The following is a 13,281-nucleotide window of genomic DNA, read 5'->3' on the forward strand; positions in this document are numbered from 1 at the left end:
GCACAGCAATCTCCCCCAAAGAGCATTGTGATCAGGTGGAGGCCGGGTCATTTACTGTATTTAAGACCGAGATAGATAGGTTCTTGATTGGTAAGGGGATCAAAGATTACGGGGAGAAGGCGGGAGAATAGGGCTGAGAAACTTTATCAGCCATGATTGAATGGCGGAGCAGACTCGATGGGCTGAATGGCCTAATTTCTGCTCCTATATCTTATGGTCTTATGACTGGACTTTGCTGATGTTGGTTGAGGGATAAATATCAGCCCGGGTGATGTTTATTAAATACAGCCCCTCACTCCCATTGACACTTCAAGAGCTGTGGTATCTAAGCTGCCTCTGCTGCCCCCTGCTCAGGTGTGGCTCCTGGACAGCTGCGGCTTCATGGAAGCCAACTTTCCAGGCAGAGCGGTTGTGAGCTGGCTCTTGCTGACTGCTGCCATGATGTGAAGCTTGCTGTGGTGTGCCTGTCAGCTCCTGCTGATCGTTGTGGACTCTGCAACATGCAGAATGCAACTGCTGTTCCTGATCCCTCGTTCCAGCCCTTGTTCACTCTCTTGACCTGAACTTGTCTTTCAGCCCACTTTGCACCTGTGACTTTTCATTCTGCATCTGTATTCTCTCTCTCTGCATCACTTTGCTCCTTTTTCATATAATTGTGCAAGACAGCTGGAGGCCATTTAGCCCACCTGAGTTTGCACTGCGTCTTTGGAAGAGCTTTCCATTTCGTCCCACTCCCCTGCAACTTTTCCCTTGTCAGTATGGTACTGAGGCAGTGTTTGCGTTGTATTGCAGTCTGTGCATTGCCAATCTGCTCCATACGTTTCTAGTTCTTGTGTAATGAGGTTTACAGTTTCCTCAATCTTTACACCCTGTTTGCAGAGTTGCACCATTGCACTGGAACATAGCGGTGGGCTTGAGCGAGGGCTTTGTTGCACTCATGGATGTGATAGCCTCTTAGTTTCCATCTCACCAGTCACACAAAACTTTGACAGTTCCAGGGTCTAGGATGCCTAGCCCCGAGTGATCCTCAGCTCCCTGCTGAGAAACGTCCAAGTGAATCAGGTAATGGGGGAAAAAAGATTTTTTTTAAATGTGGAAATCCTGGTTGAAAGTAACAAATCCTGGAATCGCACAATCCTTCAGTCAGCACTTGGAAAGAAAACCGACAAAATATTTTTGGGATGGATTGTTCCATTAGCTGGAAACCAAGTGTGTCGATCTGGGGTTACATGTCCCAAAATTCATCAACTTATCTTTCTCACCTCGCTGACCTTGCGCATGTTGCCACGTTTTGCTGTTTGGAAATTTCTTGCATTCTGTCTGTCTGTCTGTCTGTTTTTTTCATTGTTTGATTGGACTTGCGAGTTGTATACCAGCTCACTAAGGAAGATATCTTCGATCTGAAGGTCTCATATGCACTTCAGTCAATTGGACTGGGAGATGCTGAGGCGACATCAGAAAGAACCTTGTCTTCTTTGGACAGAAGTGTCTTCCAAAGCTAATTGTCTGTTCTGCAGACGAGCATCTACAATTTTGGGACTGTGCAGCACCAGTTGATCTTTGAGACAATGCATTGCCTTGAAACAAAATCTGTGTCCTTTGCAGCTGACTGTTGTCAGGCTCGAGGATTCAATTGGTGCCAATTACATTCCTCAGTCAGATCATGGGGTGTGCAGAAAAGAAAAGGACAAAAGCTTCTGTGTGATACTGAGTTCATCACCTTAAAGAGCCTCCATAGAGGCCAAACGCCATCTGAATGTTGCCTCGTCTCTGTGTCATTGCAATCATTGATCACTCTATAAATGAATGACTGCTCTCTTCATGTTGAGGCTGCACATTGTGGGGAAGGAATTTACACAGGGTTTCAGCAGGATGTGCACCTGTTTGCATTGCTAGGCTGCAGTTGTAGGTTCTCCCCTTGGAGAGAGAATTGTGCCTGGGTGTGGGTATGTGTGTGTACCTGTCTCCCGGCAGTTGGTAATGTAACTGTTTACTGAGTGCAAAAAGTGTTGAGGGGGGTGCTTTTTACCCCCTAGTATTTTTAATTCTAAGTTGCCTGGGCAACAGTCAGCTCAGCCCCAAGCTTTATAATTCCCTCCCTAACTTGCTCTCCCTCTCTCCTCATTCAGGACGCTCCTTAAAACCACAGTTTTGACTAAGCTTTTGGTCACCTGTCCAAAACCTGTGAGCATAGTTCAGTTTCAAGTTTCATTTAGTAGAGCACCTGTGAAGCACATTGAGAACTGTTAGTGCTTAAAAGGTGCTATATAAAATCTAAGCTTTTTTTTAACACATTGTTTGGAGATGATTTTTTAGAAGATCAAAGCCATGTTTTGGGTCCCTGCTCCAGACTCCATTCTCCAGTCACCAGTTCTGTACATCTCACTGCCAACTGTCTTCAGGCTGAACCAAGCTGTTCACAACCTTGCTGTCATATTTCATCCTGAGATGAACGTCTGACCATATACTTGTGTCATCATCCCGACTTCCTATTTGCACCTCCTGTACCATCGCCTGATTCCACCCTGTCTCGGTTCATCTGCTGCTGAAACCCTCGCTTGTCCCTTTGACCGTTCCAACCCTTTCCCTGGTGGGTCTCCCACATATTGAAACATACAAGATGCTGAGCGGGCTTGACGGGGTAGATACTCAAAGATTGGCCAGGGGAAGATCTAAAACTAGTGGGCACAGTTTGAGAATAAGGAGTCCCCAAGTTAAGATGCAGATGAGGAGGAATTTCTTCTCTCAGAGGGTTACAAATCTTTGGAATTCTCTTTCCCCAGAGAGCAGTGGAGGCTCTCTCATGGGTATTTTGGCCATGGAAGACATGTTCATGACATATACAACGGGATAATAAACAGCCCAGATGTGTGTGTGTGCGAAGGTATACTTAAAAGGGCTGATGACCAAAAGCTTAGTCAAAGAGGTAGAATCATAGACACATTATTGATCTAACAGGCAAGAAAGTGGATTTAAGGCACAGATTAGCCATGGCCTTATTGAGTGGTGGGGCAGAATGGCCTTGTATTTCTCCATTTTGGCCTGTTCTCATATTGAGGTCATCCAAACTCTCCTCATGCCCTAATGCGCACCAAATCTTGTGCTCGCTGACCTATATTTGTTCCCAGTCAAGCAATACCTTGATTTTTAAAAAATTCTCATCCTCTTTTTCAAATCCCTCTGTGGTCTCGCCTATCCCTACCTCGGTCATCTCCTGCAGCCCCACAACCCTCAGGTTTCTGAACCCTTTCAATTCTCCTCTTGTACATTCCTGATTTTAATCACCCCATCATTGGTGGCTGTGCCTTCAGCTGCCTGAATCCCGAGCTCTGGAATTTCCTCCCTAAGCCTCTCTGCCTCTCTACCTCACTTTCCTCTGTTAAGACACTTCCTAAATTCTGCCTCTTTGACCAAGCTCTTTTTCAGCATACATTTACAAACACAATGTTAGTTTGTTTTTTTTTCCCCCTTTTGGGGGAGGTAGTGAAAGGATTCCTGGACTCATGATCAGCCCATTGTATTGTTGTGACCGTTCTTTCAGTGCCTGTACAGTCCCGACATGGGACTTGAACTCATCTGTCCTAATATTTCCTTATGTGGCTCCGTCTCAAACTGTGATTTGGGATGTTTTATTCCATTCCATTCAAGGCACTAAAATAATTGAAAGTTATTCTTGTTGTTCAAGTTTGGAGGAAATCCAAGAGCTCTCCCTCCCCAGCCGGCCTCAAACACAATCAGCTCACTGATTCTACGCACAACATCACGCTGAAAAGAGTGCCTGACTCTATCCAAGATCCTTTTTTGCTTCAGATTTGAGTCTGGCTTGACTCTGGATTTATGTTGCGAGTTTGACAGGAACTGCCTGATGCTAAGGCGAAACCTGGAGTCTAACTGTATCAGTGATTTAGCAGGGATAGACAGCAGCGACGAGAGAGGTGAACTGAATTGCAGTAGGCAAACCCTTGACTTCTGTTATCCAAACAATTGAAGCCGTGACAATCTGTTCAGGAATGTATTCTCGCGCTTGAGATTGCTACACAAGACGCTCTTGTGGCTTTGTCTGTGTTCAATTATCTCAAACCCATCATTAAGTGTACCAAGCATCCAGCTATGCTTTAATTCCCCCTCCCCCAACCCCCCAACTCTCATTCTGCCCTTTAGCTTTTCCACCCTGAATGTCTCTGATCCTTGCTCAGGGACAGTTTCACAGGGGTCCTTCACTCTGCCTAACAATAACAAAAACTTACCTTTTTATATAGCACCTTTTCATGTATTGACACGTCCCAAGCTATTTCACAGGAGCATTATTAAACAGTATTACATCAATACACATCAGGTCAGGTGGCCAAAAGCTTAGGCAAGGGGTTTACCTTTTAACAAGCTTTTTAAAAATTCTTGGTAGAGGATGTGTCTGGCTGGGCCAGTGTTTATTGCCCATCCCTAATTGCCCTTGAGAAGGTGGTGGTGAGCTGCCTTCTTGAGCCGCTGCAGTCCATATGGTGTAGGTACACCCACAGTGCTGTTAGGGAGGGATTCCAGGATTTTGACCCAGCGACAGTGAAGGAATGGCAATATATTTCCAAGTCAGCGTGGTGAGTGGCTTGGAGGGGAACTTCCAGGCCATGGTGTTCCCATGTGTCTGCTCCCCTTTTCCTTCTAGATGGTAGCAGTGTCTTAAAGGGAGGAAAGCGAGATCGAGAGGTTTAGGGAGGGAATTGCAGAACTTGGGTCCTTGATAATTGAAGGCACAGCCACCACTGGGGAAGCACAAAATGCACAAAAGGCCAGAATTGGAGGAGTGCAGATATCCCAGAGAATTGTTGGATTGAAAAGGTCCTGAGACTGACAGAGTGGACACAGGTGAGCAGACACAGGACTTGATCCCCAGTTGTCTGGAAATGAAGATGTGTATGTTCCCCTCAGAAAGGGTGGTGATTTGGAGCCTGATTTTTAACTTGCTCAAAAGCCATTTCCTTGGGCAGCGTATCATGCAGTACTGTACAAGAAGAGGGGGGCAGTTCAACTGTAGCAGGCATCACCAGACTCGCTCACTTGTGCTTGGTCTGTCTCTCTGCGTTTCAACTAACTCAGAGGCCTGGATTAATGATTCATAGGTGAGTTCAAAATTCAGCATAGGAATTTTAAAAAAGCTAGCCTCAGTAATGGTGACTGTAAAACTGTTGTAAAAACCCATCTGGTTGACTAATGTCCGTTAAGGATGGAGACATGCTGTCCTTATCTGGTCTGGTCTACACGTGACCCTAGAACACTCTAAGCGATAATGAAGCATTGGAAATTCAAGGCAATACATAGCCCAGAACAAAAAGAAGTTTAGGTTATTTTCATGGAGAAGGTCAGGTCGAGGTGAGTGTAGAGTGACACCGATTCAATACAGTGAATCGGGAAGTTGTGGTTCAGTGATGTGAATTGGGAAAAAAGATCTGACTGAGTTCCTTGTGGTGTCACACAAATGTTCAGTTTTGGTTGAAGTATGAAACAGGACCTGTATTGGTCTCATGGACCTTTGGTTCATTTTTATTTCCCTCTTATTTTTAACAAGACCAGTCTTGTACTCCGCAGTATGCAACACCCCCGCAAGCTGAGATTTATTCAGTGAAAAAAAAGTTGTTGCATTTATATATCGCCTTGCCCATCCTTAGGACCTGGCAAAGCTCTTTCCAGTCAATGCAGTACTTCTCGAAATCCCGTCACTGTCGGGAAACGTGGCAGCCAATTTAATGAGTTCTTTCAGGTGAGTCAACAACATGGCGAGGCATTGGTGGATGGGTGGGGAGGGAGGGAGAGAAACCGAGGTCTAACCACATTGGACCCTGTCCTGACCACACACACGCACACGCATACATTTGAGCAGCAATCACATGGTAATGACCAGGAGTAGCAACACTGGTCATTTTTGTTCCTGGGGTCAAGAAGAAATGAACTGAGAGAAACTGTTGGACCACAGATGCTATCAAGTGGGGATTAGCTTACTCGTGTAGCTGGTAGCTGGAGTTTTGCTGGTGATTGTGGCCTGCACCTCTTAACGTTCTGAGCTAGCCAACTCGGTCTTAACTGAAGTCCAGTGTCGCTGTCAAGTGACCACTAAGAGGAAAGACTGGCGTGGATGGGATGGGCTGAATGGCCTCCTTACGTGCTTTGTATTTGGGTGAATTCTTCTGGTGTGTAACAGGTTGAGATTGCTGACAACTATGTGGCAAGCTTGATCTGGTGTTGGGTGCAGGTACATTCCCAACCTGCTTTACTGAGCTCTGTTGTCTTACTGAGATCCATGTTGTGTGGGAATGGTTTGGCTCATTCTTGTTGTGGACTCTAATGTACTTAGACGGCACATACCAAGCTTTTTTATTTTTAAGATTTGACCCCTGACTTTGCTTTGACCTTTGTGCCTCTCGGAGTGGCTGCAGGCGGACGAGAGGTGAGGGAACTCATGAGCTCACTGTTGACTTGTACACTGAACCAGGAGAGATGACTGCCTCTCCCTTTTGGCAGCACTGTTTTAAGGTGCTTCAGCTCCTCTGGTACGGGTCTTGCGCAGGTGAAGGGACTGCCAAGGTAAAATTTGCTTGTTTAAGACTGGTCTGGATCTTCCAAGATGTCGCTGTTGTCCGGACTGCAGCAGAACTTTGGCAATAACATCCCCAGGCCTGGACTCAGGATCACCACCTGCATTGGGACCGCAGAGGACAAAATGGCAGCCGCCCACAGTACAGTAGATTTTGGGCATTCTCTAAATCCAGCCCATCGGCCAGCTCTAGCTCAGGGGGGGACACTCTCTCACTCCTCCTCTGAAGGTTGTGGGATTAAGTCTGCCTCCAACCACTCGAACAAAGTCCAGGCTGATGCTCCCAGTGCTCGCACTGTCAGAGGTGCTGTCTTTTAGATAGATGCTTAAGAAAGGTCTCTTCTCACCCCTCAAGTGGATGTTAAAAGGTCCCATCAAAATAAGATCTGGGGAGTTTTCCTGGTTGCCTCATCGATAGTTACCCCTCCACCAACCTTTATTTTCAAAAAATAAATGATCTGCTTTGGTCATACATCTCATCGTTGTTTTGTGGGAGCTTGCTCTGCAAACATTAGTGTCGCCTTTCTCTCCTGGTAACAGTGACCGTGCTTGTCTTTAATTTGGGTGTGAGGTGGGATGTTGCGCAGGGTGCTTTATGAATATAAATTCTTCCTTTCTGTGACCAGCTGTTAAGTTTTCAAAATTGCTTCACTTGTTGATGGGAGATTTAAAGGATGTCACCTGCTGGTCTCTGCTGACTTTGGAAATGTGGGAGAGTTTTGAAGTTATTGCCAAGGATGCCGACTTCCGGTGACAGTACAGGATATAATCATCCCCCAGCACCAAAGACTATGACAACCTCAATGCTGCACAGAAAGAGCACAATTTGATCCCATCGCTGTCTTTCAGAGACGTGAAACCAAGGCCCTAGATGAGTGTCAAAGGTCCCATGGCAGGTTCTCTGCGGTGTCCCAGTCAACATTTTATTCTGCAGCTCACATCAGTAATAACAGATGATCTGGTCACGACCACATTGCTGTTTAGTGGGAGCTTGCTGTGTGTAAAATGGGTGCTGTGCTTCCTCCTTTACTATACTCCATTGGCTGTAAAAGTGTTTGAAGAATTTCACTGAGGGTGGGATTCCCATGTGGGGGTTTGGGTGGGGGTGATGGTGGGGGATGCTGCAGGGGCATCACCATGGATACAAGCTTTGCAGCAACTGCAAGAACCATGCTTTTAGCATGGCAATGTTGGGTGTTGTACAAGAAACCTGTCCCTGAAGCACATTTTATTTTTTTAAAGAAGAATTGTTCTGGGCAGGGTGTGATTCTGCCATGTATTGCCCATTCCTAATTTCCCTGAGAACCTGAGGTAGAATCTCCAAGTATGGACTGGCTGAACAGTGGAGTGATACAGATAGCCCAGGATTGAAGGGAAGCTTCAGTAGGTGTTTGTTGTGTGTGGTGGCCGAGTTGGTACTATTGATAGATTGACCCACAGACCCTCCTTAGGTGGAAACTTTACGTTTATTTACAAGGTACTCAGCAGCAACTACACGTGTGCTTTCAACTCCAACTCCAACTCTATCTCTACACAACTAACTACTGAGGCAGCCTGCGCTACTCTCCTATTGGGCATGAAAGATCATGTGATCTTCCTTACCAAGCATTATCCTTAAAGGTATATTATACACTAAATAAAACCATAATTACTAGTGTTCAACATGAAGGGTTTGGCTGAGCAAATGAGAAACGGTTTCCCCTGGTCAGAGGGTAACTAACCTGTTGACCCAGATTTAAGATGATTGGCATATGAACCTGTAGTTTCCTACTGTTTTTAGGGGTTAAGTGATTGGACTGATGAATGAGCCTCAAACGTGGTCACTCTTGGGGGTGGAGCTTTCTAGTCTTGGACCTAGTTCAAGCCTGTAGATTCTAAAAGAGCTCTCTGTAATAAAGTTATCTGTTTCAAGCAAGAAACCCGTCTGGTACATCAAGTTCATTACAGAACCAGAGAAGGAGAAATGTTCTTGAGCAGCAAGTTGCACTGATCTGCCCAGTACTAATGTCATTATATGACCACCCCCAGAGTAATGCATGTGAGATATTGCAGGCCAACCAACCCTTAAATTGTGCTGTTTCTGTTGGGCCTCAATTGGTTGAGGTGACTGACACACATTGAAATATTTTCTGGGGGTGATTTGGGTGGGTATTGGTAGCCTGCTGTCCTGGTAGAGCCAGTCACTGGCTAGGGTAACCATGATAAAGGATAAGCATTGCACAAGGCAGGACAGTGAGATCTGGAATGCTCGTGGGGAAACCACAGGTGGGTACAGCAACTTGTGGTTAAAAATATTTATGTCGTGCACTTCATAACCAGGGATGTCTTGATTCCCCTGGTTGACGAGGGAGTCGGATTATGGGTGGGGGCAGGCAGGCAAGTGGAGTTGAGGCCATGATCAGATGAGTTAATATCTTATTGAATGGCAGAGCAGGCTCGAGGGGCTGAATGGCCCACTCCTGCTCCCATATCTTATGTTCCTAAAGCACAATAAAGCCCATGAAGTGCTTCTGAAGTGCAGAAAAGGAGGAAGTGCAGCACCCATTTGACGCACAGCAAGCTCCCACGAAGACCAATGTGGTAGTGACCGGATTTTTTTTTTTGTGACGTAGTTTACAGAATAAATATTGATCGGGACACCACGGAGAATTGCCGTGGGATCTTTTACAGCGACCTGGGAAAGTGGACGGAGCCTTGGTTTAGCATCTCATCCGAAAAAGTGTGACAAAGTCAATTTGTGCTCTTGCTGTGCATCATTTATGAGGTTGTCATGGTCTTTGAGAGCGTGATAATAATCCTGTATTATCACCTGAAATCAGCCTCAGCAATAACTTCACACTCTTCCACATTTATGAAGTCAGCCGTTGTTCCTATTAATATTCTCGGGCTCTGTGTAATAAACTTGACCAGCTTTTGTTGTTATATCTCTCTTATTTTTTTCTCCCCACCCCCAATCCAGGTAGATATTCACCGAGGACAAGATTCTAGTCGTTCAGTTACCATGGCAGCCGTAAGTACTCTGATGCTTGACCCCTCCAACTCTCCAGGTCCCCTGCCTGCTTCTGAATTGGAGATGAGATTTAATGGAATTGACTGAGATCAATAGGAATGTCAAAAGTTTCATTGACTTGATTCCTTCCCAGTTAAACTGTAATCACTTGTTGGACACATTTTGTAAAATGTTTTGAGTAAAAAGATCCATTGTTCAAACATAGTTACCAGTTGGTGAGCAGCTCCTGTGATACAGTTCCTGTTGACTTTACTGATGAAGCCCACTTGTGAATGTTTCAGATCAATGTCCTAGATGACGTACACTGAGTGGAGTACTGAAGCTTGTATGTGGCAAATTAAAGTTTAACCACTCTTTTGGAGCGGATTATTGTAGTGATAAACCCTTTAAGGATTTCACGTTTTTTTTTAAAAATCTTCGCTATTTCAGTGAGATCGCCTCTCGCTCTTCTAAACTCCAGGGAGAATAGGCCCAATTTACTCAGCTTCTCCTCATGGGACAACCCCCTCATCCCAGGGACCAATTGAGTGAACCTTCACTACTGTGTCCAATGCAAGTATATCCTTCGTTAAATACGTAGGCCAAAGCTGCACACTACTGTGTGTGTGTGGTCTCACTAAACCCTTGTACAATCGTAGTAAGACATATTTACTCTTGTACTCCAATCCCCTTGCAATAAGGATCAACGTACCATTTGCCTTTTTAATTGCTTGTTGGACCTGCACACTAACTACCTGTGTTCCTTGTACCAGTACAATCAAGTCTCGAGGTGTCAGCTGTGGCTCAGTTCATAGCACCCTCGCCTTTGAATCAGAAGGTTGTGGGTTCGTGTCCCACTCCCGGAAACCAAGAACTGTGAATGTACTCGAAAGAGTTACATGCGATCTGTTGATAACTCGAAAGAGTTACAATCAAGTCTCTCTGAACAGCAACATTTACAAGTTTCACAGCCTTTTAAAAAATAAATCTACTCTGCACATCATAGTCCATCTTGTCGCCCAATCAACTAACCTGTCTATATCCCTCGGCAGCCTCTTTGTGCCTTTCTCATAGCATACATTCCCAACCAGCTTTGTATCATCTGGAAACTTGGATACATTGACTCATATGAAGAGACTGAGTATTCATAAAGATTGCAAATAGCTGTGGCCCCTGCACTGATCCTTGTAGCCCTTGAGAAGTCACTGCCTGCCTGCTTGAAAATGCCCATTTATCCCTACTCTTTGTTTCCTGTCTGTTGACCAACCCTCCATCCATGTGAATATATCAACTGCCTTGCGTATTAACTTTTTTGTGAGGCACTTTCTCATGCCTTTTGGAAATTCAAGTATACCACATCTACTGGTTCCCCTTTACCTGCTTGTTACATCTTCAAAAAGCTCTCATAAGTTAGCCAGACATGACTTCCCTTTCATAAAACTACGTTAACTTAGTCCGATCATACTATGATTTTTCTAAATGCATTAAGAAGATTTACTTAGCAATAGATTCCAGCATTTTCTTGATGACTGATGTCAGGTGTTGAGTATTTCTGACTCCGCACAGATGGCAAAAAAGACCAGTAATTTCTGAAGCAAGCCAGCTAACTTCAGACCAATGTGCATTGCTAATGTGCATCACTTTCCCCCCCCCGTGCAGAGTAAATTCGGTGTGGTGTTAGATCTGATGTACAAAATACTTTGCCAGGGGGAGGGTTTTGTGTACAATGTGGAAGCTGTGCCTCAGTCATTGTTCCCAGCAAAATTTCTAGGGACTAGAAATTTTCTATTGGTTGGCTTTATGTGCCTGTTGTTGTGAATCTGGTCTGGATTGAAGTGGAGGATGACTCACTCGACATAGGGATGCAATTTGAGTGTCATTTTGTGATTCCAGTCACATCTGACTGCCCAAGCTTTTCCCAGTGTTGTCCTGTTCACTGTTCCCACCTGCACGGAGTGTGGCACCGGCTTTGTGAAGGCTGCTCATGTGGCTCCTTTTCCTCTTGCATGGCCTGCTATTTGACCCTGTGGGGCGTTCCAAAATCTGACTGACCATGCGTGCAATTCCGGGAGTGAGGCAGTCGCTGAGGGGCAGGGGAAGGTGGGTGTTGAAGGAGCGGGAACCCCCTGGCCCATTTTTTCACTTTGCCAGACCAGCTGTTCCTGTGCTCTGCCCTGGCTGTTCGCTGTACGCCTGGATCGTGCTGCGGACTATATTCTCAGCGGCTTGGCAGCGACGTCCTCGCCAGATGAAGGGGAGTTTGACGTGGGAAAGGGAGGTGAGGATTGAGAGTCCTACCAGCATTGTATCTGATACTGAAGAGAAGTGTGTGTGGAGAGGGATAGGACTGAGGTGGTGTGTTTTGTAGTTAATGACTTTATTTTTCTGTATGAGAACAGCAGTTTGATGCATGTCCATTCAGGAGGCTGATATATGATTCTTGTTAGATGATTAAGTCACACACAGTTTGTACCTGCCTCTGTATTAGAGATGAGAAGGTTGCACCCCAGCGTGTTTAATGCTTGTGTACTCTCCAAGTGCAAAGCAGTGTTAATTTCGTTGCTTTTTTTTTCTTCTTTCCGTACGCGAATAAATTATCAGCGAAATGAGAAGGTGAATGTTCCTGGCAGTGAAGCCAGCGTGTCTCGGAGCAGGATGCTGCTATCATGCCTGCAGTCGGAAAGCTTGCTTTGATGAGTGAGGCACTCTGCTGAGCTGGTCCCGATGATATGGATGGAGTTAGCTTCGATTGGCTCTTGTTCAACCTTTCCACTGAGCAAATAGGCTGACCCCTGAAGGAATAGACTCATTGGAGTTTGCAGCACGGGAGGAGGCCGTTTGGCCCATCATGTCAGTGCTGGATCTTTGCTAGAGAAAGAGGCATGACTTGCATTTATGTAGCCTCGGGGCATCCAAAAACACTTTATTTTTTTTTTGCAATCAATGAAGTAAATTTTGAAGTGTAGACATTGTTTTTGTGTAAGGAACATGACAGCCAATTTACACACAGCACAATATGATGACAACCAGGTAATCTGTCCTAGTTGTTTGGTATCAAATTTTGTGAATGCTTCTCCAATTTGGGATGTTTGACTACATGAGGGGTACTCTATAAATATAAGTCATGTAGGAGCGCACACATTAGGAGCAGGAGTAGGCTACTTGACCCTTAGAGCCTGCTCCGCCATTCAATAAGATCATAACTGATCTGATTGTGGCCTCAACTCCACATTCCTGCCGACCACCCCTCCCACCATAACCTTTAGCGTTGTTATTTCAGTTCCCCTGAACAAATTGTCTTTGAGCGAGTTGGTGTCTCACTGAGCTAGCTGCAGTGCTCCTGTGACTGAGAGCCCACGCACACCAAGTATTTGATAATGCTTGCATGGTCTGACAGAGAATCTGGTTCAGCTGATGGGCAGCTGCAATTTGCAGCCTTTCACTGAGGCTTGTTTGCATGAGGTTTGAACAAAAGCAGGGAGGCGGGTAGCAGGATTACACAGCACTAAAGACTGTCAACTGAGGCTAAGGCCAGTGACTGGAGGAACTTGATTACACTGAAGTATCGTGGGAGAAATTATATTCTTCTTCTTCACAATGAAGGGCGATGCAGTTATCAATCAGTGGAGTAATGAGGCTTTCCTTCATTTGTCCTCCCTAGGATATGATGAACCAAGCTGAAGTGCTTTATAAAATTTCATAGGGCATT

The 13,281-nt window shown here is 45.4% G+C and overlaps 1 protein-coding gene across 1 annotated transcript in view; it reads left to right on the forward strand.

The window, feature by feature from the left end:
• Positions 1 to 9,482: 9,482 nt before the first annotated feature.
• The window catches only part of LOC144694801 (annexin A4-like), a 31,327-nt gene continuing 27,528 nt past the window's right edge, over positions 9,483 to 13,281 (forward strand). The window contains exon 1 of the mRNA XM_078565403.1: positions 9,483 to 9,593. Coding sequence (XP_078421529.1) covers positions 9,585 to 9,593 — 9 coding nt within the window. The 5' untranslated portion in view covers positions 9,483 to 9,584. The remainder of the gene's footprint in view (positions 9,594 to 13,281) is intronic.

Source organism: Cetorhinus maximus, chromosome 20, assembly GCF_964194155.1.
Source record: "Cetorhinus maximus chromosome 20, sCetMax3.hap1.1, whole genome shotgun sequence".
Taxonomy (NCBI): domain Eukaryota; kingdom Metazoa; phylum Chordata; class Chondrichthyes; order Lamniformes; family Cetorhinidae; genus Cetorhinus; species Cetorhinus maximus.